Source organism: Podarcis liolepis (assembly GCF_965112155.1).
Source record: "Podarcis liolepis genome assembly, chromosome: 2".
Lineage (NCBI taxonomy): Eukaryota > Metazoa > Chordata > Lepidosauria > Squamata > Lacertidae > Podarcis > Podarcis liolepis.
In genome coordinates this window covers 74,132,138-74,159,954 of record NC_139555.1, presented here as the reverse complement: position 1 = coordinate 74,159,954, position 27,817 = coordinate 74,132,138, and the positions used below count along the sequence as shown (strand labels likewise).

Here is a 27,817-nt window from a genome sequence, read left to right as displayed (position 1 = left end):
CAGCATTCTATGATTCTACACCTATGGTTCCTAGAATCTGGTGTATGGAGGCATATTGCCTCCAGCAGTGGAGCTAGAGCACAGCCATCAAGTGTGCTCTGTCACCAAAATTGATCCCATTATAGTTACCACACGAAATCCACTCTGAGAAGCCTGCTGTCTTGCCCTATGCCTGTTACATTTTCGGTGTGAAATGTGAAAACCTGACACAGCCCTTTCCTCTCTTGCAGGGAGCATCTGCCTGGCCTGTGGGACGCCAAGTTAGATGCCTTCCAGAAGTTGCTGGTCCTCCGTTGCCTGCGAGGGGACAAAGTCACCAATGCAATGCAGGACTTTGTGGCTGCCAACTTGGGGCAGACCTTCATTGAGCCTCAGGTAGCTACCAGCAGTTGAGCGTGGGTGGTAGGAGGGGTGAGCAGATAGATGTTTGGCAAAACCATCACCTCATAGTGTCTCATCCCGCTGCCTTCTTTCTCAAGTCTAGCCATAGCCTTATTCCCAAAGCATAAGACGGGGAAACGCTGTGCACTGACTCTGAGCAAATATCTTCTCCATTGTCTACTACCAGTGCTTAATAGAAAAATTCTGCCTTTATTCCCATTTCAGACTGCAAACCTCTCTGTGGTGTTTAAGGAATCTGCCGCTACTACCCCTCTTATCTTCGTCCTCTCTCCCGGCACAGACCCAGCTGCTGATCTCTATAAATTTGCTGAAGAAATGAAGTTTTCTAAGAAACTATCTGCAATTTCTCTTGGACAGGGACAAGTAAGTTCCTAGTGCTATAGTGCTGCACATCCCTTAAAACATGGCTAATCCTCATTAATTGCTCTGTAGCTCTTTTCCAATAAACTTTGTGAAGTAGATTCCTGCCATTACTATCTTTGAGTGGATAACGAAGTATAAGAGCAGTGGATGTGTTCAAGTCCACCGCTGAGTTTTCATGTCTGAGTGCAAGGTTTCACCCGGGGGGAGCTGAATTCAGCTCTTCCAGCACCCACTACAAAATACTGCAAACCTGTTTCACACACTTTACTGCTTTCAGGAATTCTGGGTAACGACACTTGTGGACTCTGATCCACAAAAGCTGGTTGACACAATAAATTTGTTAAGTGTTGTGAAACTCTTAATCATGTTTGCTGTCCTGCAGTATTCCTTCTTACATCTTGTATGGGTGTCTCCTGCAGGCAGACATGGACTTTGAGAGCCTACAACGCTTTAAGTGACCTTCACGCCCTTAAGTCAGGGGTGGGGAATTGGATCCAACTGGCAGACCAAATCCTTATATCCCCCACCTCACCTGTCAATCACCTGGTGCCACATTGTCAGGTGACCTTTTCCGTGTAGCACTGCACACAAAAGGCCCAATGGGCATCAGGGTTTCAGTGCACAGTGTTATGCAAGTTCTGACAATCAGCTGATTGGTGGTGCCTACCAACTCCCTTTTAGTCCATCCACCTGGCTTTCTTAGTTTTTTCAGCTTTCTTAGTTTTTCTGCCTTCCCTAATTCCCTGCGGACATAGTACAGCCACCCTGACTGACCTGTGGCTAACTGTGTCATTCTGTGTTGCTTCTTAGGGTCCCCGCGCAGAAGCCATGATGCGCAGTGCTATGGAGCGTGGGAAGTGGGTCTTCTTCCAGAATTGCCACCTGGCTCCAAGCTGGATGCCTTCTTTGGAACGACTCATTGAAGGCATCAACCCTGACAAGGTGACACACAGATGGACCTCAGCTTTTGCTTCCCTGTGCATTGTCAGCAGAAGCCATAAAGTTTCTCCCTGGATCCTTATGTAAATGTTTATAGGTAGCTGTAGAAAAATTCTTAAAGTGATGGGACAGCAGTAGTTAGGCACGATCTTTCTAGAGTTTTCTACTTTCTTTGCAGAGCATGCTTATGCTGCCAACAAGAAGCTGGGCAAAAAAGGTGGAGGAGGTAGGGATTAGTTGCAGAATCTTGAGGCTCCATATGGGAGCAAGATAATAAGATGAAATAGAATCTCCAGTGAGCATTTTTTTGCTTCTGTAAAGGAAAGTGCAAGTGTCACTTTCTCTTGATGTTCTCCTTACACATTCTTATTGCAGGATGTCTTTGAAAGCTCACAGGAGTAAGCAGGATATCTTAAGAGAAACGTTGACTGTTCCCTCCTATGAGAAATATATTTGCTGGTCTCTTTGTGATGGAGGAACACTTCTCTAATGGGAGTGAGAAAAGACTCTTCCATAAGTGTTTCTAAAAAGTAGAACGGAACTGTTTCAGATTATACATGGCTCATATTTCAATTGCCTAGGTGCACCGGGACTTCAGGCTTTGGCTCACCAGTCTGCCTAGTAACAAGTTTCCAGTGTCCATCCTCCAGAACGGATCTAAGATGACCATTGAGCCACCACGGGGAGTAAAGGCTAATCTGCTGAAATCTTACTTAAGCCTGAACAATGACTTTCTGAACTCCTGTACCAAGGTAAGAGGTCCCATTTTCCAAGTTTTCAGACAGCACTTTCTCATTCCTAGCTTTCTCCTGCCAAGGGATTGGTTACATTAGCTTCTGAATCAGTCCCTGTTCCTCTCCACTGCTACTGTGCCTCTTTGCACAAAGCGTACCACGTTACAGTGGTGTACAGCCAGATTTGGGGGGGCATGCCTTTCTTGCTCATTAGAAGCAACTGTTAATGGAAATGTTGTGGCAGCATCTTATCCTGTGACACTTAGGACCCATAAGAGCTTTTCTCAATGCATGTCCTCATTATTTCTGCATCTTGCAGCTTACGGAGTTCAAATCCTTGCTCCTCTCGCTTTGCCTCTTCCATGGGAATGCACTGGAAAGAAGGAAGTTTGGGCCACTGGGGTTCAACATTCCTTATGAGTTCACAGACGGAGATCTGCGCATCTGCATCAGCCAGCTGAAGATGTTTCTGGATGAATATGAAAACATCCCTTACAAGGTAGGAGGAGAGTGGTGCATGCCAAGGGTGAAATCAGGGGTGTGAGAAAATGTCTGTGAAGGAATAAAATCCTCCCAGGAAGACGGATTATGTAGGTGACCTAATACTTGGGGAGAGGGTCAGATAGTGCTTCTAGTCTTATTGGAAATACTGCTAAATAGCCTGAAGTTCCACGTTTGGCGGAACATATTCACCATTTCTCCTCAGTTCTCTGGAGAAGCAGTAGAATAACTTGCTGCAACACAGCAGCTGCAGCAAAATATACTTGAGGCCTCTCTTGCCACATGCTCTGATGCGACAGGATTATCTGTCTCCAAGCAGTGGGCCTGAATATTGTGTACAGTTTAAATTACTCAAAATATTTAAACTGGATTCATTTGGACTGGTCCAAATAATCTGCCTTTGCACAGCCTTCATCACTAGTCAGTGTTTGTCAACAACAACAACATTACTTAAACCTTGCCCATCTAGCCGTGTCTTCCCAGCCACTGTCAAACCTTCTGCACCCTCCTATCCATTGCTACCATGCTTGTTAACTGTAAATCCATTTCTTGCATTCAGCATGGTGTGCCCTTATTTCCCTGTCTGATATTAACAACAACAACAACAACGATGATGTATTATTTATATGTCACCCATCTGACTGGGTTGCCCCAGCCACTTTGGGCAGCTTCCAAGAAATTAAAACATCAGACACCATGTGTTTGGAGTAGTTGAGGGAAGCCAATCCAAGCTTGTGCTTGTTTTAATGCTGTAGCTGAACCAGCCAGAGAAAAAAGTTCTTGACGTGTGTAAGTAGATGGTGGAGACTTGGATCCCTGTGCATGACAGAAGGGACTTGCACTCATGCACAGCCAGGTGATCTCTTGCATGGGTGCTCTTTCCCTGGAGAGTGTTTCCGTTCTTCAAGGTGGCTTCTGGCATGGAAAAAAGAGGGCTGGCAAAGTGCCCCAAATTGCTCTCCTCTTGTACCCAAGCCACAGCCTCCTCTGCCATTTCTATGTCCTTGTCCTTTTGTAGGTTTTGAAGTACACAGCAGGTGAGATTAACTATGGAGGCCGGGTGACGGATGACTGGGACAGGCGCTGCATCATGAATATTTTGGAAGATTTCTACAACCCAGATGTTCTCAATCCAGAGTTTTCTTACTCAGAATCTGGTGTCTACAAACAGATTAGTACCACTTATGACCTTAATGTAAGTTGCATAAACTAGTAGGCAAACACACTGCACTATAGAAAGAATTAAACCTATACTAGTCTGAGTGTGTTGTTCTGTATGTGCCTGGTTGATTCAAAAGTGAACCACTTTTCTAAGAGTCTGTATCAGATTTGGGAAGATCTCTCACAGATGAGTCTGTTCCTGAAACAAAATGCATGATGCTGTCACAGGGGTTGTAACACTTCTTCCAAAATACAAATTTTGGTTGAAACCCTGAGTGACAGGTTAACCAGGCAAACACAGAATAATTCATAAGCACAACTTGGTAGGTGAACAATCTTATTAGAATGTGTTCTTTTATAACTGTTGGAACCGTTTCTCCCTTTCTTTCAGTAGTTTACTTTTGGTCTTTCTTAAAGAAATTCCTCCTCATTGTTCTGCGTGTTGATTTCCCCCCATAGGGATACATCCAGTACATCAAGAGCCTTCCCCTCAATGACATGCCTGAGATATTTGGATTGCATGACAATGCTAACATCACCTTTGCTCAGAATGAGACTTTTGCACTCCTTGGGGCCATTATTCAACTTCAGCCAAAGACATCAACAGCAGGAGGGCGGAGCAGGGAAGAGGTCTGTAAGCCTGCTACCCTAATGGAATATGAACTTAGTGCATACCCCCACCCAGAAATACTCTTTAATAGAAAAAGCTGCCTGTATACCAAGAGGCAGAACAGAAATGGCTCAGAATGCCACAATGGGCCCAGTTCAGCTCCCTGAGAATCTTCCCTTTCATTTTAAAACAAAAACATTTCTTGCCCTTAGGGCTGAGTTAGATAACCTAAAAAGTGTTTGGGCAATGTCTCCTGAAGTCTCAGAAAGGAAGCAGAATAAGAGTTCTAGGAGGCAATGAGAGCTCTTGGCCATGACTAAAAATCATGCAGAATGTTATGCAAATAAAAGAATAATCAGCAGCACTTAATGTGCATAATTTCTACAGATCACAGAATTCAGCACTTTTTTGTACAGAATTTGAACTGTGAAGAGTCAGAATATTATTATTTTTTAAATGAATAGCATTGTCCTCATTACAGAACTACTTTGCTGTGTGAAGATCTCTTCCTGTCTTACAGTAGACATATCAAGGGAGCAAAGGCACCCACCTTAAAGGTTAGGTGACCTTACAGCCTGGCTGCAGTATAAATTACATATGTAATGTGAGAGCAGAAACAAATTACAGAGTAGAAACAATTTAATTTTCATCTTAGACACGAGTCTTCTCTCACCCAGTTTAAGTAAGCTGCTCTGAAGGTCTCCACCCACAAACTGTTCCTTCCATGTCTTTTCCATACATTTTCTAGATTGTGGAGGAGACTTCAAAAGATATATTGGAGAAAGTGCCTCAGCCCATTGACTTGCAGAGAGTAATGCTGAGATACCCTGTACTGTATGAGGAGTCCATGAACACGGTTTTGGCACAGGAAGTGATCAGGTATAAGTCTTACTTTAACCCAGCTCTTTGCAGGACTCCTCTGCAGGTGCCTCTCAGAGTTTACAGTTTAGTAAACTGAAACTAGTAGAGGAGCAACTGCTAGGGAGAGCAAGTGGGTACAATAGATCTGCAGGCAGGTAAATGAGGCAGGAGCTGCCTTTCCCCACCTATTTGGGCATTTGAGGACAAACCCCATTTACATTACCCTCACAGCACATAAATTTGTGTTTCAGCTTAAGGTTATGAAAACTGAACTATTTATAACTTTTCTGACATTGAAATGTGGAAAGAAACAAATACCCCCCTCCCCATCCCAGAATTCATATTTCAGACATATTAATATCTAGTTACGCTGGAAATGAATTTAAACAGCCTTTACAGAGCTGCATATGATATAATGTTGAGAATTTTGTTGAAAACCAGCATATAACTTAAACATGATATCCCCAAGTTTACACAAATAGTGCAGTCATATATGCTCACAGAAGTTATTAAAATCACAGCATTGGATTAGTTTGCCTTTTTTTAAAACAAGAATACCTGCCTTGATTTTGCACAGATACAATCGTCTGCTGGCAGTCATTGCAGCGAGTTTAAAAGATCTGCTGAAAGCTCTCAAAGGCCTAGTGGTGATGTCATCCCAGCTGGAACTGATGTCCATCAGTTTATACAACAATATTGTCCCGGAGATGTGGAATAGTAAGGTACTTCTGAGTGCTATGCACAGTTTTTGGTAGTTGCAGCAGTGCAGCAGGTTGTTTTGCAAAATGGGAGAAACACCTCTATACTACTAAGCTGCTATGACTGGTCAGTTTTTCATAAGGAACGTCAAGCCAGACTGAAACTTCACAGATGTACAGATGAAGCCAAACCTTAAAAAACACTTTTTCTTGCTTACATTGTAGCAATTTAGCACCATAGATTACTGGCTGACCAAGTAGAGTTAATTTTAATTTGCATTTAAAATGTTTGCCTCATAGCAGTTCAAAGGACTGGGACTTACAGCTGCTTAACAGCTCTTTCTTCCAATGCCATTCTTCCCACAGGCCTATCCCTCCTTGAAGCCCTTGGCCTCCTGGGTGAACGACCTGCTGCTGCGCATTGACTTCTTGCAAAAGTGGATTGAAAAAGGGATCCCACCTGTGTTCTGGATAAGCGGCTTCTTCTTCCCACAGGCTTTTCTAACAGGGACACTGCAGAACTTTGCCAGAAAGTCTATCATATCCATAGACACCATCTCTTTTGACTTCAAGGTCAGTGGATCATGTTGTATCAAAAGCTCACCAAGTGATGTTTTTTACCCTTTTCCCTACTGAAAACCCAAGTGTCAGCTTTGCAAGTGAAAGGTACTTGTAGTTCCTAGTCCCCCATTACATTTAAACCACCACAGCAGTGGTTCCCAATTACCACAGAACACCCCTACTTTTTAAAATTTGGTAGTTTATGTTATGTGAGTGGTGCTACAGGTATCCCCAACTAGACACAATCATTCTGCTCAGATACAGACAAACTCCTTTGATATAATCCCACAGGCAGGCTTCTTTTTCTGTGGTTTCAAACTGGCACATTTCTTTTACCTGATTGACTGATTGATTGATTGATTGATTGATGAAAACTTGCTTTCCCACCCTCTCAATTTAGGTGATGAGTCAGCCTGTGCAGGCACTAACTCAGCGACCTACTGAAGGATGTTACATCCATGGCTTGTTTCTGGAAGGGGCTCGCTGGGACCCCATGTTCTTTCAGCTTGCAGAGTCACGGCCAAAGGAGTTGTACACAGAAATGGCAGTCCTGTGGCTAGTTCCTGTGCCTAACCGCAAGCCTCCAACCAAAGGCATCTATCTGTGTCCCATCTACAAGACATTAACTCGTGCAGGTAAGCCTTTCAGGGGAAGGTTGGGTGAAGGATGCCAAAACTTGGAAAGGAACAGTATTAGAAATTCTTCTCATGAATCTAGCCTTTCTCAACTTTAGGTCTGCAGATGGTGTAGGACTACAACTCCTATCATCCCTAGCTTAGTAGTAGTCAGGGATGATGGGAGTTGTAGTTCAACAACATACTAAGAAAGGCTACAGTAATCTATCAACAGGGGAGACAGGTGCTTTCTCATGCTGAAAATCAGGTTAGAATTTTAGATATGTCCCTTTGCATCTTTGACTACTTTTAGCAAGATAAAAAGCTTCCCCCATCTCTCAAACAATCTGGGGATTACAAACAATCCCTTGTTACATGGTGTTTGCATAAACCTTTGCTAGGGAAGGGGAAGCAGAACAAACAAGGAAGAAAGTGCTCTGCCCTCCAGCCATGATAATTTTTTTCAGCTACTTTTCCGTCTCCAGAGATTTCTTTTGCAGAAATCATGCCAGTTTGAAAGACAAAAAAACTCCTGTAGCAAATGTCATTTCAGCCGTAGGATCATCAGCCTGTAAGTGGTACAAAGATATTATCTTCTTCAGTATACTACAGTCTAAAACTGTTCATTTTCTTTGCTAGGGACACTGTCCACAACGGGCCATTCTACAAACTATGTGATTGCTGTAGAGATTCCAAGCAGTAAACCTCAGAGGCACTGGATTAAACGAGGTGTGGCCTTGATCTGTGCCTTAGATTTCTAAACACTGAAGGAATAGACTTGAGCAGCTTCCTGAAGCTTAGAGGAGAATGAAGTTATGCAGGTGCTCTATGCAACTAGACTTGTTCGATGAAGCCTCCTCTGCTGAAACAGAGCTGATCATAAGCTTGTGATAATGCTATCATTTCATTAATTTAATCCTATAACATTAATAAAATATCAACTTTGGTTTCGCAGACAGCTGTGGCACTCCTAACTGGGATTTCCCTCATCCTGTAGACAAAGAGGACACAAGGGTGCAGTTGCTAAGATGTATAGTGACAAAAGCATTTCTGTTTTTGCAAGTATAGAGACAAAATTTAAGTTTTAAGGTCTGATCAGAGAAATCTTCAGATGGGTATACATTTTATTTTCTGACCCAGAACTGGTATTTACAGCACTTGAAACTGACAAAACAAAAGACAGTTGATTCTGTCAACATATAAAAAATAATAATTCTACAGTCAGCATCTGTACATATTTTCAGAGAAAGCAAATGCAGTTCTGCTGTCAGCTGCACTACCGTCTCAGGAATCACTGGGTGTCCTTTCACTCCTCAGCTTGTGGTCTTCCTTTGCTTTCCACTAATCATTTCTGGTAGTACAAAAGTAGACTCAACTATACATGTTCATGGAATGAGTTTCAGCAAAAGAGAAATCCTTCCAGAAATCCTATGATAGCCTATGACTACCAGCAAGCATAACCTACAGCAAACTTGCAGGTGGGTCCTGGTCTCTCTCCTCAATACGAACGCTGCTGCATTTACCATGTACAGTCAAACCTCGGTTGTTGAAAGTAATCCGTTCCGGAAGCCTGTTTGGCTTCTGAAATGTTCAACAACCGAGGCACGGCTTCCGATTGATTGCAGGAGCTTCCGGCACTCAAGCAGAAGCCGCGTTGGGACATTCAGCTTCTGGAGCATTTACTTCCGGGTTTTTGGCGTTCAGGAGCCAAATTGTTCAAAAACTAACTGAGGTTTGTACTGGATTTTCACAGGACGCAAGAGTAAATCAATGTACATAAGGAGGAGTAGACAAGAAGGTCTCAAGTCGGCTGTGGTGGCAGTAGAGCTGCCATGCTGATTATCCAGCTTGCCAATCTTTTACCGTTAAGCCTGTTGCTGCAGCAGAAGACTGGCAATGAGGTAGAACTGGGGGGGGGGGATTGTACACCCTTGCTGGCAAGTAGCAGCAGCAGAGGGTGACTGAATATGCAGCTGTAGGGCTGCTGAGCAGTGTCCACAATCCCAGGTACACCTGCGCACTGATGATCCAGCTGTCTCTGCCTTCACCATCACCCACCCTAATGGCATAACTCCTCCCTCACTGGTCACTGCCACCCACTGCTGAGAAAACAACTACTTCTTGCCCTGTCTCACTTCTCACTATAAAAGCATACAAGGAAAACCAATTATCCAACAGTAGCCCTTTCATCAACAGTCTGCTTCCTGTCTGTGCCTCAGAAGTGTTAACAACCCCAAAAAAGGGTCACTTCACATTCACTGGCAGCAGTGAAGGAGCTGCTTTCCTGGGGCTTCTTCCTTTATTTCACCTGCCACATGCTTGGAGGAATCACACAGAGAGACCACTGTCATGATTCCTACCCACCTGATTTTTTTGGTGGTCTAACAGTTCCAGATAGCAGAGAGAGAACAGAACAAATACCTATGTTACTTCTAGCATATCATGACACTAATCCACCCATTTCAACTGCTTGTCTCAGCATTGTTTTACCTTCATAAAAGGTGGTTTTATGCAGCATAATCTGAGCAAAAGCCAAGGGACTTTCAAGGGGCACCTGAGGCTACAGTTTATCAACCCCCAAGTTCAGGAAGGGGGAAATAATCTTGTATGATTGATCATTCTGATCCTTTTCTGTGCATGGCTAACAAACAGAAAAATATAACAGAAAGCAGCACACACTTCAAGGTATACACCCCTATAAATTGTAAGTCACACTGTGTCCTTACTTTGGGCACCCCCCGCCCATTTCAGAAATTCCTCTCCCTGTTCCTGTAACAACTGAAGAAACCACCCAGAGAAACATTAACAGGACTGATACTGAACTGAAAGACCTTCTGCAAAGGAGGAGCAAAGAAGCCTGACCTTCAAGTGGAAAGCATCCCTTCCAATGCACATAATAGATTCCTGGAAAAAGGGTAGATGGCCACCTGTAGTCCACTACAATGATAATATGGCTCAGAAAATATATATATACATTTTAATACAGAAAATAGATAATAGCCTTCCAGGAAAACACAGAGCCATCGGCACTGGCCAGAAACAGTACATTGCCAATTCCTTTTTTGCTGGGAAAACTGAACCCAACACCACACCAACTCCTGCTGCAATGCCCTTCTAGAAGGTGGCAGGAATTTGGTTTCTCCTTTTCCAATAATCTCCTTACAGAGCTTCTGAAGGATGCCATTGGCTACTGCAAGATATACTGCAGATGGATTTTGGACACTGAGTAGCAAATTCAAGTGCTGTGTTAAGTAGGACCCTCAAGTGGTCCTGGTCCTTAGGGTTTGGAGAAAAGTTACACTGGAATGCCCACATAGTCCACCACCATTAGAGGAACATCTACAGCCCATTTGAATGCAGGTGGATTTGCATGTAACATTACACTAACACTGATTATTTGAACAGAGATGTTCAGTGCAAAGCCCATCTCCTGGGCACTGCCCAGCTGGTAGGGCCTGAAATGTGCACCAGATGACCAAAGTGACAAGCAGTGAACACAACGTACTGTCCAAAGGCCGGTGCTACTGACGCTTGGCTTTATACGGCCGGGAACGTTTCCGCCGGTCAGGCTTCCGCTGCTTGTGGAGACGCCCAATGCTGACCCCTTGCCGCCTACGCACAGAGATGTTCTGTTCAACAAGGCTAGCCAACATTCCTGCAGGAAGAGAGTGTGAAAGGTTAGCTAAAGAGAACAATTGTTATGCGGTTAGGAATGTTCTTTCCTTTTCAGCCACTTCAAAACACAAATTCTAGGGAAATAGCTTTACTTGCCAAACAAAAGTCTTGGGACCTTAAACCAAAGATTTATTGTAGCATAAAGGTTGTGTGAACTAAAGCTTCCATAGCCAGTCCTCTAAAGATTACAATATTCATCTTTAAGGTGCAATTTAAGACATACTGTCCTTCAAAGTAAACTACACAAGTCTTCAATTCTGTACCAGAGGGCAGGTTAGATAGTCAGGAGCATTATATGCATCACAAGTTCATGATCAGGAATTATTTTAAAAAGCATGCCCAAACATGGAAACTCTTCAAAGGTCCTCTTTTGTGGATACTGCCTTCAAAGGGAGGAGATTTAAAATCAAAGCTGCAGTTTCCAAAATGCAAGTGAAGACCAAAAGAACGGTCCCGGATGCCAGGACTGCTCAACAGGCATCTTACCTTCTTGTGCCAGCATGGAGATAAAGGTGCATATGAATTCATCATAATTGTGAGTTCTTCTCTGGTCATCAATCTAAGGGGAAGAGTCAGTAAGGTGGAAGAGAATTATCAGTTCAGCAGTTATAGTCGAAGCAGTCAAGAGAAAATGTTTGCCAGTGTTAACTTTTATGTGGCTGACTGGCAATATATAAGTGAATTAAGTCTACTGTATCTTATCCAAAATAAGTTTGGGAAATTATATCCAGTGGCACACCAGTGCCCACAAATGAAGAACGATGGCAAAACCCCATTTTCTCCAGTTTTTAGTAGATGTATAATAGGTAATAGATAATGAGATTTCCAGCTTCAGGCAAGAGGCACTGTGCAAATATTACTAACCCAGCCAAAAAAGCAGTGGCTTAGCATCATGAATGGTCTCCTGGTATGATGTCTTCTGATTTTGCTAGTCTGGAGACTTCTTTTCATATCAGAAACTGTGGTCATGGTGAAGGAAAGTCATCTCATGATTACCCCCCAAGATAAAACACCCTGCTAGAATACCTTGAACTTCTTCCTTTTCTCTACCTCCTCCTTTAAACAGGCTTCATAGTTAGCTATTTCGGCTTCCACACATTTCAGCAGTGCCAGCAGCTCCTGCCAGAGCCAAAACAGGGACAGTATGAACACACCCAATCCCCAACAGTGTTTCATCGACTTGCAAAGTCAGCAGAAAAAACAGCGCACCATCTAGAACAATCTCACATGAAGCACAAAGAACATCTCATAGCTTTGGTGCCAGACAAGGCCATTTTGTAACTCATAGAGTGTGTAGTCCCAGGAGGGGGGGTACTCGGTCCAGAAACCATATTAAGAGAGGCTGCAATGTTGGAAAGTGGTTCTACCTAACAGCAGCAAGAAAGAAGGGGGGAAAAACCACCAGCAGTAATGTAGGAAATTAACAAGCTGCAAGGTTTAGTGTTACACAGTCTCATAGACCTTGGACTGTCTGAAGCAGGCATCCCCAATTCTTCGGCCCTCCAGATGTTTTGGACTACAATTCCCATCATCCCTGACCACTAGTCCTGTTAGCTAGGGATCATGGGAATTGTAGGTCAAACCATATGGAGGGCCGCAGGTTGGGGGTGCCTGGTCGGAATAATAATAATAATAATAATAATAATAATAATAATAATAATAATAATAATTTTTATTTATATCCCGCCCTCCCCAGCCGAAGCTGGGCTCAGGGCGGCTAACAACAATCAAAATAGTCCAACATTCTAAAACATTCGTTATAAAATTAATTAAATCAAATTAAAATCAAATTAATGGCAACCATCAAGCAAAATTTTGTGCAGATTGCCAGAGGAGGGGGTCAGGCTGCGCCCTGACAAAAGGCCTGGTGGAACAGCTCTGTCTTGCAGGCCCTGCGGAAGGATGTCAGGTCCTGCAGGGCCCTAGTCTCTTGTGACAGAGCGTTCCACCAGATTGGAGCCGCAGCCGAGAAGGCCCTGGCTCTAGTTGAGGCCAACCTAACCTCTCTGTGGAAGCATAACTGTGAGGAACCGCAGCATCTTAAACTCATACTACCAACGAGCATCAGCTGTCTTGGGGAGGGAGGGAAGCAGGGGTAGAAATGCTTACTTTAGGAGAATACTTTTCCCCACAAGGGAGATCACCAGACCGACCAAGTCCAGGCTTCTCCTTGCTGTCATTTGCTTCACTTGAGTCTCTCTCTTCTAGTTTGACAGTGGACTGAAGCTCTTCACTGGATTTGCTAGAAGATGAGTTTTTCCCACCATCTGGTATCAGCGGAGAAGAGAGCAAAAAGGAGGAATGCCTCAGGAGAGTTGGACTAGTTGACCCTTGGGGTCCCTTCCAACTCTACAATTCTAACACACAGGATGGATTCATCTTATTATTAAAACCATTGTATACTACTTTTCATTTCAAAGAAATACCAAAGTAGTTTACAAAATAAAACACAGCTGCATATAAGCACAACAAAACATCAGCATCAAATAAAGTAGCCAGAAATGCCAGGAAGTGATATTAACACTCAAGAAAATACACAAATCGTTTAAGTACTTCTGTAGTGTTTAAATACATGTTTTGAGCACAGGTCATACTCATACTCCTCCTTCCATAACTATCCCATACATAGTCCTAGGCCAGACTCCTGCTTTTAGTAGTCCAAGGTTGTAGTCACATCAAGTCAACACTGGGTCCTTCTATAGGGACTGCTAATAAGCATATGCCTTGCTTCGACACAGTTCACACATGCTTTAGGAGGAGAGAAGTTGTGAAGATTATCTGATAGTACTTTGGCTCTGCTTCCAGAATCAGCAATGAGCCAGACTCTTAATGATGGGGAAAGGAACTCTAGAAAAAGGAAGAGCAGAACTTTGCTGTAATGCTCTCACCAACAAACTGCAGAAGTTAGGGGAACCTCCACAATATATGCCATATTCATAATCATTGCCCACCAAACCGCAGGTTCATCCCTGCACACACAAAAATCTTTTAAAGACGCCTAGCAAAAAAAAACAAAACCTGGGCCTTTTTCTCTGTAACCTGGCAGGTTTCAATCCTAAGATTACCTCTAAATGCTGTTTTCATAAACATCATCCCTTTAAAAAACAGGAAAAATTAAGTGAGCCTTTTAACTTTTCTAAACGAAAGCTGTCCTTACAGTTTCTCCTTCTGAAGTTTGGCAGGATTCATCTCTTAGAAGAGACTATCATGCCTGCAAATTTCATCCAATTCTGCCCAAAAATTAGCACATACATAGATGGTTCCTTCTTGGGGTGGGGGTGGATTTAAACTTTAAATGTGCCTAGCATGAAAACTCATTGTCCTATGTTTCTATAAGATGGAAAACTTCCAAAACAGGATTTGAACCCCGAACTGAAATGGATAGCCTCCAAATCACTCTCAACTGAACTGGGTTTTGAACTGAATCAGGATCAGCACACCCCTACCAAACAGCTTTTTGTTCTACTCTTATGCCTTCAGTATCTAACTGGAAACCACTGGTCATTCTCTCACTGCTCATCATAGAGTCAGAACCGTCTGCTCCAGGAGTAGTTACAGGAGTACAGGGGCTACAGCTCTTCCACTGAATCTTACCTGTTATAGTAAGTGGGCAGAAAACCCCATCCTCTGTGAGGTGCAGCAAGCCTGTGCTGATGATAGGCCCCAAATCCCTCACAGCTCGATTGTAGCGTATGCAGTCCACACGCAGAAGGCTATCCTCCTCCCCAAACAGCACCTTGGAGATGTGAGAGGTGACAGGGCTGGAGGGACGAGTGGGGTTGGCTGAGCGGATGGGGGAGCGGAGTGGGGAATTGAAGGCACTCCCAATCTCTGAGGCAGTGTCCGTACTCTCATTGCTGGGTGTAGGAGATGGTTGGGAATGGGCAACAGCAGCAACAGCAGTGCCTCCACTGCTGGTCTTGATTGACAGGGGGATGGAGAGATCCTTCTGTGTTTCCTTGAGCTTCTCAGTTAGGACATTAATAGTGTTGGGCTGCAGCATGGAGAGCTGGCCATCTGCACTCCCCACCAGGGGCTCCTGCTTCACTGGGCCCTTCCGCTTGAATCTGCTCAAGATTGGGGAACAAGAGAGGAAGATCAATTGAAGATGATCGAAGGGCAATAGGAGCAGCAAAGTTCAGGCATAACAGGTCTGGTGGAAACAATCAAAACACCACAGTATTCCATACTCACATTCAGTAATATACAATTAAAAAATGCAGAACACCAGGAGTCTCTACTGTAAAGGATTTGTTTGCTTGTTTGTTTAAACCAGTGTTTCCCAAACCTGTGTCTCCAGCTGTTTTTGGACTACAATTCCTATCATCCTTGCTCACTGGTCCTACTAGCTATGATGGGAGTTGTAATCCAAAACCAGCCAGAGACCCAAGTTTGGGAAACCCTAGTTTAAACAGTTTGTATCCCACTTTTCACCAGGTAGATCTCAAATCAGCTTACAACAATAGAATACACAAATTTTAAAACAAACCTCTGAAATTTAAAATCTCATTTCACAAGGGAGTGAGGCTTCAAATCAAAGTCAAATATAGCAACTGTAAATGCTGGTTTTTAAAAATAATCACTGACTTGCATTGAAAAGCTCCCACCCTCTATTCTATGCCTATAGAGGAGCAAAGGAAGAACGAATCACCATTACCTCATGGCGGGATTGGCATTGCAAACTTCCTCCTCCTCCTCATCATCGTAGTCATCCTCCTCATCCGAGTACTGCTGGTGCTGCCGTACTGGGACCCGGCTCCGGCCCACTCCTGCTGCAAGGTCCTCTTCCTCCTGCATTGCATATCAGAATACACCTTAGGAATGCAATCTGGGAGGATCTACTGCCCTCAAAAGCCCCTCATTTAACTAACCGTCCTTTGCAAAGAAATATCCCAGGCATCATCCGAGCCCTGAGAAACCAACTTTCTAAGCCCATGTCTGTAGTGCCAAATCTCCCATTAAAATAACTCATAAACAGCAAAAAAAAAAATGTGATCTTGCCGAAAAAGCTCAACAACAGAAAAAGCTTAACAAACTTTCTGTCTGGGTTTTCACTGTTTGAAATATGGGAACCCTAGATCAGATCAATGGCCCACCCTGTTCTCCCAGTGACCAACTGGATGCTCATAGAAAGCAGGATATGAGCTATCATGTCCCACTTGCACTTCCCAGCAACTGATCTTCAGAGACAGAGATGGCTATTCCGACAGAACACAGCCATGGTGCTTAGTAGCCACTGACAGCCATTTATTCACAACATAGGAATGTTCCTACTTCATACCCACTAATGGACAAGCTAAGAGAGTCAGAGGAACTTCAGTGGAACAACCTATAAAGCAATGGCAGACACCTATGTAGGAAAGCTTTTTAAAAAAACAAATACCGAAGGCAAATTCTCATGTTAAAGATTTGTTTCTTTTTGGCTTGTGAAAGAAAGCTTGACAACAGTCACTGTCAACTGGAGATTCGTAAATCAGAAACTTGAATGAGATACTTGTGTTCAGCATAGCTGCCCTATACTTACTTGCATGGGTGACTTGGCATAGTTGTGGTTATCCAGGAAAGCTGGCAGTCTCTGCACGATAGGGCTAGGGTTGGCCAGTGCCCCATTGATGCTGCTCACAGGTAGCTTATTGCCCAGCTTGGATTTGCTTGGGGGGCTCTGGGTTGATGAAGGCTGATCCTGGCCTCCAGACTCCTCAGTGCTCTCTGGAAAGAACACCTCTCTTTTATTTTCCCATTTGAGAGCATTTACGCTTGCTTACTGAGTAAATGCATACACCTCCAATGAGACATTTTCAGATGCACTGAGCAAGCACTCCTTTCCAGAACACCACACGCTTACCCCAAATCCAACAAAGGCAAACAAAGACACTGAAATCTGATACAAATGCCTATAATTTGCAACCCCGTTTTTGCACTAAGGGACAGGCTAAAACAGGCATGGCCAAACTTGGCCCTCCAGATGTTTTGGGACTACAACTCCCATCATCCCTAGCTAACAGGACCAGTGGTCAGGAATTGTAGTCCCAAAACAGCTGGATGGCCATGTTTGTCCATCACTGGGCTAAAGTATTATTTATTTATTTTGTTTAAGTAGTAAAATCAGGCCCTCAGTGGCTTTCACATAGTAAGTGGATCCTTAATAAGCCAAGTTTATTTTATTACATTTCTACCCCACCCTTCCTCCCAAAGGAGCACAGGGTGGCAAACATCAGAATGATAAAACACATACACATACACTTACAAACAGTTAAAAACATATCCCATTCTGAGCATGGTTCTTTGTTCTCCGCACTCCACAGCCCCCCCTTCTACATTTCCCCATACCTGCTTGTGAGCTCTCGGGGACCAGCTGCGCTCGCCCCAGTGGCAGGGCGGTGGGGGGCTTGCTGTTTGCTGACTTTGGCTCTTCAGAAGCCTGGGCCTCCAGGAATTTCTGGGTGTGGACCAGCTCTGGTTGCGTCACACGGATTAGCTAGTGAGGAAAAAAGATAGATAGAACAAAGAAATTGACAAAAAGGAAAAACCCACAGACACAGAAGGAAAGCAATGAAGTCAGTTCCCAATTAACATGCTTCCTTAATGAAAAGGCCAGCCAGGAGTGGGGAGGAGGAGGAGAACCATGTCACCTCTTGCACTATTTATTTATTTCTGCTATTACTGAATTATATGGGGCTGCTGCCACTGCACACTCTGATCACCAACCCCTCAACCACCACCCTTTCTCCCCCACCTGACCAAACACCCCACTCCCTCTCCACAGCCCCCCTTCCCTCACAGCTCATTAAAGGTTTAATGGAGGGAAGGGCGCTTCAGAAAGTGATTTGCCAAACCACTCTCTGAAGTGCTTCCCAACCTCCTTTAAACACCACTTCGGCAAAGGGGGAGGGAAACAGTGAGAGAAACAGCTCTCTGAGCCTTCCCCACATCAAACATTGCTCCTTCCTTAGCAGCTCACATAGGCTGCGCAGCATCTTACTTGCTCAGCTGCCTGCTGCACTCTTGTACGTAATACAAGCCGTAATAGAGTGTGACACTTTCAAACATGTAGTACAGAAAGACTTTGGTTCAAGCAATGATTTAGAAACGATTCATTTTGGTTCCCACCCCAGGCTCAGAGGCCAGCCCACAGAGGGCCTTCCCTGAATTCTATACATACAGAAGTCATCTTCCGGTGTTTCTAAATTGAGGGAAAGTGGGTGAAAAATGTATACAATCTGCAGCCCCAGCAATGGTTCAACAACATCAGTCTTGTACACAGACATACAGATGCAGTCAAGAGAAGAGATTCAATTACTAGGCTCATCCCAAACTTACCTGCTGCAAAGCCTCTAATACAGTTTGCCGGTTCATCTTCAAGATATGCAGCTTGGATTCATACTTCATCCTCCTGTCAGGCACGACTGCCATCAAGTTAAAGCGGATGTCATGATATGGCTCCCTGCAGGAAGACAGCATCAAGTGCTAAGCGCCCCAATTCAAAGTACAGGGTGAGTCTTTTAAAAGAGGCCCCATGGAACATGTGTACTCTGTATCCACAGGGCCTCTTTTAAAGGACTCATCCTGTATTTGCAGCAGTATATTTCCCTCTGTCACCACAATGCTAACATCACAGTGTATGGCACTGAACGGACAAAACTATTGGAGTGCAGGTGCAACATGTCTTAGGACCAGAAGACGGCCTTCCAGAGAAAGCTGAACCAAAGCAAGATCTACAGAACATGAGATCCCAGGAGAAAGACTTGTCTCTTCTGAAGCACACCCTCCTAAGTTATCACAGGATCCTAACTAAACATGACAGCTATGCAACATCCCAAGTAACAGAGGCACTATGCCTCTGAATGATGTTCACTTAGACTCATGAGCAGGAGACTGCTAATGCGCACATGTCATGTCGTGGGCTTCTCATAGGCATCTGGCTGGCCACCATAAGAACAAGGTCTTCCTATGCTATGGCACTTTCATCATTTACCCTGCTGTGGCAAGTCCAATTCTCTCCATGATCACTCTTCGAGCTTTGTCTGTCCATTCCTCCTCTTCTGCCCACGGACCTGAAAAAGCAATAAGAAGGTAAATGTAGAAACAAAGAAAGAAAAAGTCCCTGCTAACAGATTAAATGAGCTTGAACTGTATACGCAACAGGGAGTGTAAAGGTAGTTCGGTTAAGGTAAAGAAATCCATCGCAAGACCTATCACATACAACAACCCTTGGGAACGAGCTCACCTGAGCTTCCCATGTGGCTGGCTAGATTCTGATCCATCCATGCTACCTGCAAGGTCAACTTATAAAATAAATGTAAATTGTTCCCCTTTAAGATGTTTGTTTCAGCCTAACCCTGAGACCCAGAACAGGTTATCAAATCTACAGAAAATAAAAACCCAGAAACATATTCAGATTAAAAAACAAACCACTCCTTCCCATTGTATCCAGGTGCTTTCTAATGCTGTTCTCTTACTCAACCATTTGCAGAGGTTACCAGAATAAGGCATTTCTGCCCATTCTCTCTCCTCACACTCACAAGGTGTAACAAAATATACCCAGAAATCCTTAGATATGATGTTGCCTCCAGTCATGATTCAGTCCCACTCTTTAATGAGTTCCCCAAGGTACATCTATTTCCTAGACCTTTGCTAATTCATAGATTTTACTTTTCCTCCGACCTCTTCCCTTGCCCACTTGCTTTTCTTTTTCGACATGTACCCGTCTACGTAGATACGTTTGCAGACAGTTTACTGCAACTATTTAATGTATTTCTTTCCTGCCTCACCAGAAGAATTTGCAGAATAATAATACAACAAATATAAAATATACCAAAAACATCTGAAAACAGCAACTGCAAGCAAATGAACAGCAGGACTAAAACTGCAAACACAGCCTCCCTCCTGCAATTTCTGCAGCCAAGCTGGTGCCGAATGTATTGCTCTGTTTCCCTTTGGACCACATCAGCAAAGCTGAGAGGGGTGTTCTTGTCCTCTGGGCAGCCCAGGATTTCCATGCACACTTCCCAGGCATACAACTCAGAGATGCACCCTATAGTCTCTCGAGACAGATGGGTGCTGACAACAATATTTTTGATGTCTCCAAATATCTTGCAGCCAGACCAACATTTTTAGTTTTTCAGATAAGCTAAGGCTCAGTAGGTGGAGTCCCTTACCATGGTCAATGGGATAAACCTTCAGGCCATCCAGCTCAAAGAGCCTCCCCTTAATGGGAACGTAGCTGACAAAGTGAAAAGCCTCCATGGTTCGCACCGCACTGATCCCATTCTGTTTCTCTGGCAAATGCCGGGGCTCTGGCCTACCAAAAAACCAATAGACAAGAAGTCAGAATAGATGTGGTCTATTTTTTAGCAAGCACTTTTGTGTTGTGACCCCACTTACCTAGCATGACTGTTGTGGGCCTTGGCCAGTTCTGGGGCATTTCCAATGGCATAGCCTTTGCTCTGTGGGGAGGAAACAGAGCAAAAAGATAAGATAGCTTCATTTTCACTAGAGCCCATTATCGGGCAAGGAAGGCCCCCAAATGCCAATAACCACCTCACTTCCTGATTGAATTCAGAATGGCATAGCTTGGGCACCACTCCAGCTAGCCAGGAGGACTACTCTCCAAGTAAAAGCTAAGTAAAATTTACTTAGAAATAATCTGCATGAGTTTTGCAAGACGACTGCAACCACAGTTTGATCAGACAATATGGAGATAAATCATACTGGCTGGGAAAGAAGACACTACAAAGAAAGGATGTTTTATAAAAGCACTTGGGGAGATCAGAAGCTTACAGTGATTTCAGATTTAAAAAGGTAGAGGACCCCTGACAGTTAAGTCCAGTCGCGAACGACTCTGGGTTTGCGGTGCTCATCTCGCTTTATTGGCCGAGGGAGCTAACATTTGTCCGCAGACAGTTTTTCCGGGTCACGCGGCCAGCATGACTAAGCTGCTTCTGGCGAAACCAGAGCAGCGCACAGAAACACCATTACCTTCCCGCCGGAGCGGTACCTATCTATCTACTTGCACTTTGACGTGCTTTCAAACTGCTAGGTTGGCAGGAGCTGGGACCAAGCAATGGGAGCTCACCCCATCGCAGGGATTTGAACCGCCGACCTTCCGATCGGCAAGCCCTAGGCTCAGTGGTTTAGACCACAGCACCACCCGCACCCCGATTTCAGATTATCCCACCCTAAATGCACCTTGCTGCATCATACCTCTGGACTAAACCCTTTTGTGAACTCCTTCATTCGGCTCAGAGTTGGCCCCAAGTCTACACTGCTGCAGTTCAGGAGGACACTCAACAACGCGTGTGTGGCACAAGAATTGGGGATCAGCTATAAAACATAATATTTACAAACATTTAGAAAAACAAAGCAATGAAACAGTCATCAACACTAAGCATAAATCTACCATTGTAGCTATTGATGCCTACAAGCTAAACATATGGTCCTTAATGCACGGTAATGGTTAAAGGTCGCAGTCAAAACTGGAAGGAATCAAAAGGCCATAGAATTCAACTCCCTGATGCAAGGCCACACACCTAAAAAGATCAACCTACACAGACCAGACCACATTAGTAACAATGGCACCCTTATTCAAGAGAAGTTTTGACGGAGAAAGTCACTGAAGTAAGCAGACCAAGGTGCTAACAGGTAACACCCACTGTATTGACTTGTTTGTCCCCAGTTGTGTTAGATGGTGAGTGAGGCGTGTGCAAGACAGCTGAATCAGAAAGCTGTCATATCTTTGGACTAGTTCAGCCCACAAGAAAACAGGAGCCTACTAACAGATGTTTCATTTTCAGTATATTCTTCTGAATTATTTCCATCTTCAGCATAAATCATGCTGAAAGTATATATTACAAGCAGACCTGAACAGGCTAAGCAGAGAAAGAATGTGAGCTTTATAAAGGAAAACTTGAACAAGTTATAGAAATTTGACTTACGATATCAATTCAATTGTACGATTTGGGGTTTTGTCTGCGAGTTTCAGATTTCAGTGAATACTTCAGGTAACTAGCTAAGAAACCAGCAGATACATAAGGAGGGAAAGATACTGGCCTGGTTCTGTCATCACAACCTTAGTCTGATAAACTATGGGGATGTGTTGTCTGAAGCAGGCAACAGTGAAGGGCAGTTTTATGGAAATGGACAGACTAAATAAAGTAATAAGTTAAGTAACTGAAGGTAAGTAAGAAACTGTGATTATGGCAGGCTCTGGGAATTAATGAATGAATAACAACACAAGGGCTGGAGGGTGAAATTCCCTACTCTGAATACGAGGATGTTCTATTCTGTACCCAAGTTATGAAATAAGACTTTGAGCCTTCCACCATGGAAGGCCATATCCCTGATCTCAAATTGGCTGTGGTCAACTGTGGTCACTCAGTGATGAGGAGTTGACACTCTGCACATACTCAAAAGCAGTTTTCTTGAACAGTAATTCACATATTGCAGATCGGATCCTGGGGATTTGTTTTCAGTGCCAAGTATTAGACTGGCTCACATTAAACCCTGTCTCTACCCAACTGGGGACATCCTTCTTTCTTCATCCATGTCAGCTCACCTGATGAGCAAAGAACATATTATTGACAATGTCATCATCAATCACTGATGTCTCATCTACCAGAGTTGAGACCTTCCGTCGCGATCGGCGCTCTTCAATCCATTTGAAAAGGAAGATGAACCCATAGACTGGCCTGAAGAAAAGAATAGAGACAGCAGGGCACCAGTGAAGCTGCATCACTTTTGAAGCATTTCTTTCAACAGCTCTCTAGTCATTCACACATGTCAGCCTAAGAGCTTCAGTCATTTAAACAATAACTATAGCTGGTAAAATCAGTGGGGGGAGTAGACAAAGTCAACCATACCACATTACAAATTCCCATTATTGCATCATTCCTGATACTCCCAAATAGCGACAGCGACCAACGGAAATAGCTACAATCTAACATAGACCTTGGGTTGTATTCAGCTAACTTTTACTCCAAGTAGACCCATATAAATAACTGGACCTAAGTTAGTAATGGTAATTAATTTGAGTAAGTTTACTCTGAATGAAAGTTAGTTATCTACATTTAATTGTCTATGCTTTACTCACTATTTTTGTACTACTCTAAGCTACAGCAGTCTTGTATTTAAACACTAACCTGGTAGCCATAGCTGATCAGGAATGCTGCTATCTTCTAAGAAGGCTAGTAACTTGTATGTTCTTATGTACTACATTACAGAAGGTTTGGCAGGGGTGGGAAACTAGATCTATTTGGTGGGTCAAATCTTTATCTCCCCCACAGGCCACGTTTGAGAGGTGTGAGAGCAAAAGCACAGCCACCAAGCACTGTTTATCCACTGATTGCCAAGCCCTTTGCTAAGCACTTATGGCTGGGCCAGATCTTTACACAATGTGTTATTCACAAACATCAGAAGGATATTTTGCCTTTCTCAAATCAATATAATGATTACTAACTTACCCTTGGCATTTGCTCTGTAAATCATAGATTTCTTCAACTTGCACCCCCTTAACACCTACAAGAAGATATGGCAGGAGTCACCATGTGGGAAGGAGCAGTCAAGGAATATTAGCAAGGTGATATCCAATGTTAGTCATAGAGTAGTTCAAATGAAACAAAAGGAATTAACTCAATTCATTTATTTCAGTGAGGCTACTCTGAATATGACTAACATTCGGTATCATTCATAGACTACCAGTTGCCATACTCACCAAAATCCTCTACTAATAGAGTGAAGAGCCCTACAAAAGAATACAAGACAGAAAATTACTTACTGACCAATTCATGTATACTTCAGAAAGAAACTTTTAGCATTTATTTCACTATGAATGTTAAATGCAAAATCAAGACTAGAAATTATTTAGTCATACTACTGGGCACCTTCATAAAGAATTCAGATGTGTAATATTATTTTTCACTTTTATATTCCTATTCCACCTTTTCACCAAAGCGTTCACATTGATGTGGATGGATGAGAGAACAAACCTGTGAAGGTTGGTGGGTAACTGGTGCAAGGTCACTTGTAGAGCTTTCCAGCCTGAGTAAGGGTACAAACCCACGGGTAAAGCACAGGGGCTGAGGGCCAGAGGGCTGGCTAGCTGGGGGACAATTTCTAAAGTAAGATTGGATTATATTCCGAGCCAATCTATTTCTTGTTGGTTTGTTTTTTAAAGTAACTCTGGTTAATTTTTGAGCCAATCTAACACAAGCTAAACAGTGCAATAATTGGGACACATACTTAATATTTTTTCAGCTGTGGTGAAGTATACACTAGCTTGAAGAACAGACAGCATATACATGCTAATAATAAGTCTTTCCCCTGCAGAAGGCCTCAGCTGTTTTCTATAGAAAGCATCTATTGTTACAACAGTGTTGGCTGTTGTATTCTAGCATTCCACATTTCCAGAAAAATATGCTTCAACCTTACATGGTGCATCCTTCTAATTGGTTGGAATAAGGTACATTTTCAAGCCTTACTCTCACTGTTTGTTATTAAGTATTTAGACTTCTTTCACATGAATCTGAAAAGTAGAGTTGGATTTGTAGCAAGACAAAGACATGAGGTTTCTTTATTTAGAAATGTTTATAAAGCACTTAATATTTCAAAAATCTAAGTCATGTACCATCAACCAGCCTTTCTCAACCATGGGCCCCCATATATTGTTGGACTGTAACTCTCATCATCCATAGCTAGCAGGACCAGTGGTCAGAGTTGATGGGAGTTGTAGTCCAACACCATCTAGGGACCAAAGATTGAGGACAGCTGGCTGAAAGGTACCAAATATATAATTTAAAAAGAACAAAACCTATAAAACAGTAATGGAAAAGTGCATAAAATCAAATAAAACAGATATCCAAAGGGTTCAAGCTTGTAAAACAGGGTCCAATTTTATGGGTCAAGGAAAGCCTGGCCAAAAGGATAAGCTTTCACAGGACATGTGAACCACATGATGGCTGCTGCTTCATGCATGGCAGAGGGAAGGGCATTCCACATTACAGGGGCAGTATAACAGCATAAAAACGTGTCCTGTCACAATGATGATAAAAGGGCTCCATTCAGCTGAAGGGCATACACCAATATGAAGACCAATATGAACCTGGTTTGGGACATCTCCAAAAATACCACCATCTCACATCCAATGTTATAGGATCTAACTTGACTTCCTGCCCACTTATCTTGGGCAACCACAAGACAACATATCATCAGGATATAAAGTCGCCTGCCATTGGGTGGCACAGCATAGACATTGCATGCCACAACTCCTCTCCAGCTTCCGATGAATCCCCTTAAAAGTTATAGATGCCCTATGGGCACTGCCACACATGGGGACAGCCCAATTCCACCGCCAACCTCTCTCCCGCTATCAATGCACTCCCCAAAAACAAGCTTTTAGCCACCACCCGCCTTAGCCAGGTATCCTAGCCCACCACCCTCCCGATTCCCAAGTGGAGGGGGGGAGAGAAGCAGCACATCTCCCTCCCCCCCACCTCTTCATTGCCCCAGCCTCGCCCCCCGTTCCCCTCCCCGAGGCCTCCCCCTCACGACCCCCCGGCGACCGCGGGGCTCCCATATTCACTCACCAGGGTCGCTCTCCAGCTCCAGCCAGCCCTTATTCATCTTCCCCCTGGGTCAGGCCCCAGCGCCATGACCGGCCCCAGGCCCTTCACAGACCCACCTGCCCGCCCACCTCCAGCTTCGGCCACCCGCCACCGCCCGCCGTTTGAGAGGCTCCAATTTCACTCCGCCGCCGCCACCTACAACAACAGGACCCCCCACGCTCACGGCGCCGCCTCTTGAATACGTCATCTCGGCGCGACTCGACACGCACAGCGCCCGCCCCGACGTAGGAAGAGGGAAATGGAGCACGGCGAAAGATAAGTCGCGACGCTGTAAGAAAAGTCCCGGGCGGAAAGGGTTGGGGGTTTCCGGTTTGGGCGGAGTTTTAAAGAGCTTTGAGCCTGCAGATGTGCTGGCGAATTCGGTTACAGTACATAAATAGTTGAGCGGGAGGGGGGGGGGAGGACCGTCGCTACTGGTTTGATTTTGTTTTATTATATATTTTGTGTCCTCGTTTTGTATTTCTATGAAGTTGCCCTGTGTTGTGATCTTCGGGCGAAGGGTGAGATACCAATCTAGCAATAGATAATAAATAAACTTTAAGCTGTTCTGAAGCGGGTGAGGATACGACTCTGAGAACCAGCCCGCCACCACTTTGCATATTTCTGTGTCTGCAATTTCTCCCTAGCAGTCGCAACCTTAAACGGGGAATCCGTTCAGCTTGCGGCGGAAGTCCTCTGCATGCCTAGCCAGAAGCAAGCTTCCATGAGCTTTGAGACTACTAATCCTCGCCATGGCTATTCGGGAGCTCTGCACCCAGTAGGAATTGCGCCCAGGTAATGGGGGTTGAGGTTGCAGCCTTTGATTGTGCACCTAAAGCAGGGGTCAGCAACCCGCGGCTCTGGAGCCGCATGTGGCTCTTTTACACCTTTGCCGCGGCTCCGGGGCGGATGCTAGCGAGGGGAGGAGGCGCATTGTGTGCCCCGACACTCCCCACTGTTTTAAATGTCGCAATGGTTTTGCGGCTCCCAGTTTTTTCCCCTTCGGTCCAAGTGGCTCTTTTTGTCTTAAAGGTTGCAGACCCCTGACCTAAAGAGACGTGCCAAGAAGGAAACCCCATCCTGTGTAAGCGTGCATAAAGGTAAAGGAACCCCTGACCGTTAGTTCCAGTTGTGGCCGACTCTGGGGTTGCGGCACTCATCTTGCTTTATTGGCCGAGATGTGGCCAGCATGACTAAGCCGCTTCTGGAGAACCAGAGCAGTGCACGGAAACACTCACTATTTACCTTCCCGCCGGAGCAGTACCTATTCATCTACTTGCACTTTGACGTGCATTCGAACTGCTAGGTTGGCAGGAGCAGGGACCGAGGAACAGGAGCTCACCCCGTCGGGGGGATTTGAACTGCCAACCTTCTGATCAGCAAGTCCTAGGCTCTGTGGTTTAACCCACAGCGCCACCCGCGTCCCTGTAAGCGTGCATAGGATGGCGGAATTAAACTGATGGAAGTGTGCGCAAACCAAGTCACGCCTCAAAGGAATAGGTTCATGGGGGTGGGGGGAGCAATGAAGACAGTCACCAATACAGAACACAAATCCTGTGAGGAAAGGTTGAAGTAACTGATTATATTTACCCTGTAGAAGGGAAGGCACAGGTGGGGTATATGATAATGATAGTGTATAATGTATATACACTACCTGAATGGCTGTCGTTATAGAACTAGAGGGCAAAAGACTTATTCTCTGCTGCCCCCAAACACCAGATCTACTAAGCTTAAAGGGCCACGAGATTACTTTTGATGGAAAGAGCAGTTTGACAATTGAACCAATTACCTAGAGAGGTGGTGGACCCTTGCTTCAAGGAGTGGCTGGGGGATTTCCCAAGATTAAACTATTTTATTTTCAAGAATCCATGAATACAGTAATATTTTTTTTCTTATCCTTGGACAATGGGAAAGAATTTGATTTTGAAAAGGCTACCTTTAAAAAAAAAACAATTAGTGATGGGACCATTTCTTGCGCAGGATTGCCTGCATGCATCAAGCAGGGGTGTGGTCTACAAAGCCCCCTCCCTTTCTCTGGATCAGGGCCCTCACAGACTGCAGAATTCATGGGCCTGCTGCACATCTAACCATTTAAAATATT

General features: G+C 44.2%; 2 protein-coding genes across 3 annotated transcripts in view; one reads left to right on the top strand and one right to left on the bottom strand.

Moving 5' to 3' along the window:
• Positions 1-8,389, top strand: part of DNAH1 (dynein axonemal heavy chain 1) — a gene marked incomplete at its 5' end in the record, with an annotated part of 128,528 nt that extends 120,139 nt beyond the window's left edge. Inside the window, 12 exons of the mRNA XM_083488823.1 lie at positions 231-375; positions 607-765; positions 1,576-1,707; positions 2,286-2,456; positions 2,758-2,937; positions 3,958-4,134; positions 4,560-4,730; positions 5,459-5,589; positions 6,149-6,293; positions 6,636-6,842; positions 7,231-7,465; positions 8,084-8,389. Coding sequence (XP_083344949.1) covers positions 231-375; positions 607-765; positions 1,576-1,707; positions 2,286-2,456; positions 2,758-2,937; positions 3,958-4,134; positions 4,560-4,730; positions 5,459-5,589; positions 6,149-6,293; positions 6,636-6,842; positions 7,231-7,465; positions 8,084-8,205 — 1,975 coding nt within the window. The 3' untranslated portion in view covers positions 8,206-8,389. The remainder of the gene's footprint in view (positions 1-230; positions 376-606; positions 766-1,575; positions 1,708-2,285; positions 2,457-2,757; positions 2,938-3,957; positions 4,135-4,559; positions 4,731-5,458; positions 5,590-6,148; positions 6,294-6,635; positions 6,843-7,230; positions 7,466-8,083) is intronic.
• A 161-nt stretch (positions 8,390-8,550) lies between these two features.
• BAP1 (BRCA1 associated deubiquitinase 1) lies at positions 8,551-26,009 on the bottom strand. Of its 2 annotated transcripts, XM_083488824.1 has the most exons (17): positions 25,699-26,009; positions 23,829-23,858; positions 23,578-23,632; positions 22,674-22,806; positions 21,323-21,442; positions 20,504-20,565; positions 20,278-20,420; positions 19,095-19,173; positions 18,440-18,563; positions 17,450-17,597; positions 16,644-16,828; positions 15,777-15,910; positions 14,714-15,186; positions 13,229-13,386; positions 12,146-12,238; positions 11,606-11,678; positions 8,551-11,099 (listed from the first exon to the last, which is right to left on the bottom strand). In XM_083488824.1, the coding sequence occupies exons 1-17, from the start codon at positions 25,733-25,735 to the stop codon at positions 10,966-10,968; spliced, it is 2,181 nt and encodes a 726-aa protein (XP_083344950.1). In that variant the 5' UTR covers positions 25,736-26,009; the 3' UTR covers positions 8,551-10,965. The 2 variants fall into 2 exon arrangements, 1 of the variants encoding a protein (XP_083344950.1); XR_014522384.1 differs by lacking the exons at positions 8,551-11,099; positions 11,606-11,678 and having other exon boundaries at positions 12,146-12,730; positions 13,122-13,386; positions 25,699-25,933.
• Positions 26,010-27,817: the final 1,808 nt, after the last annotated feature.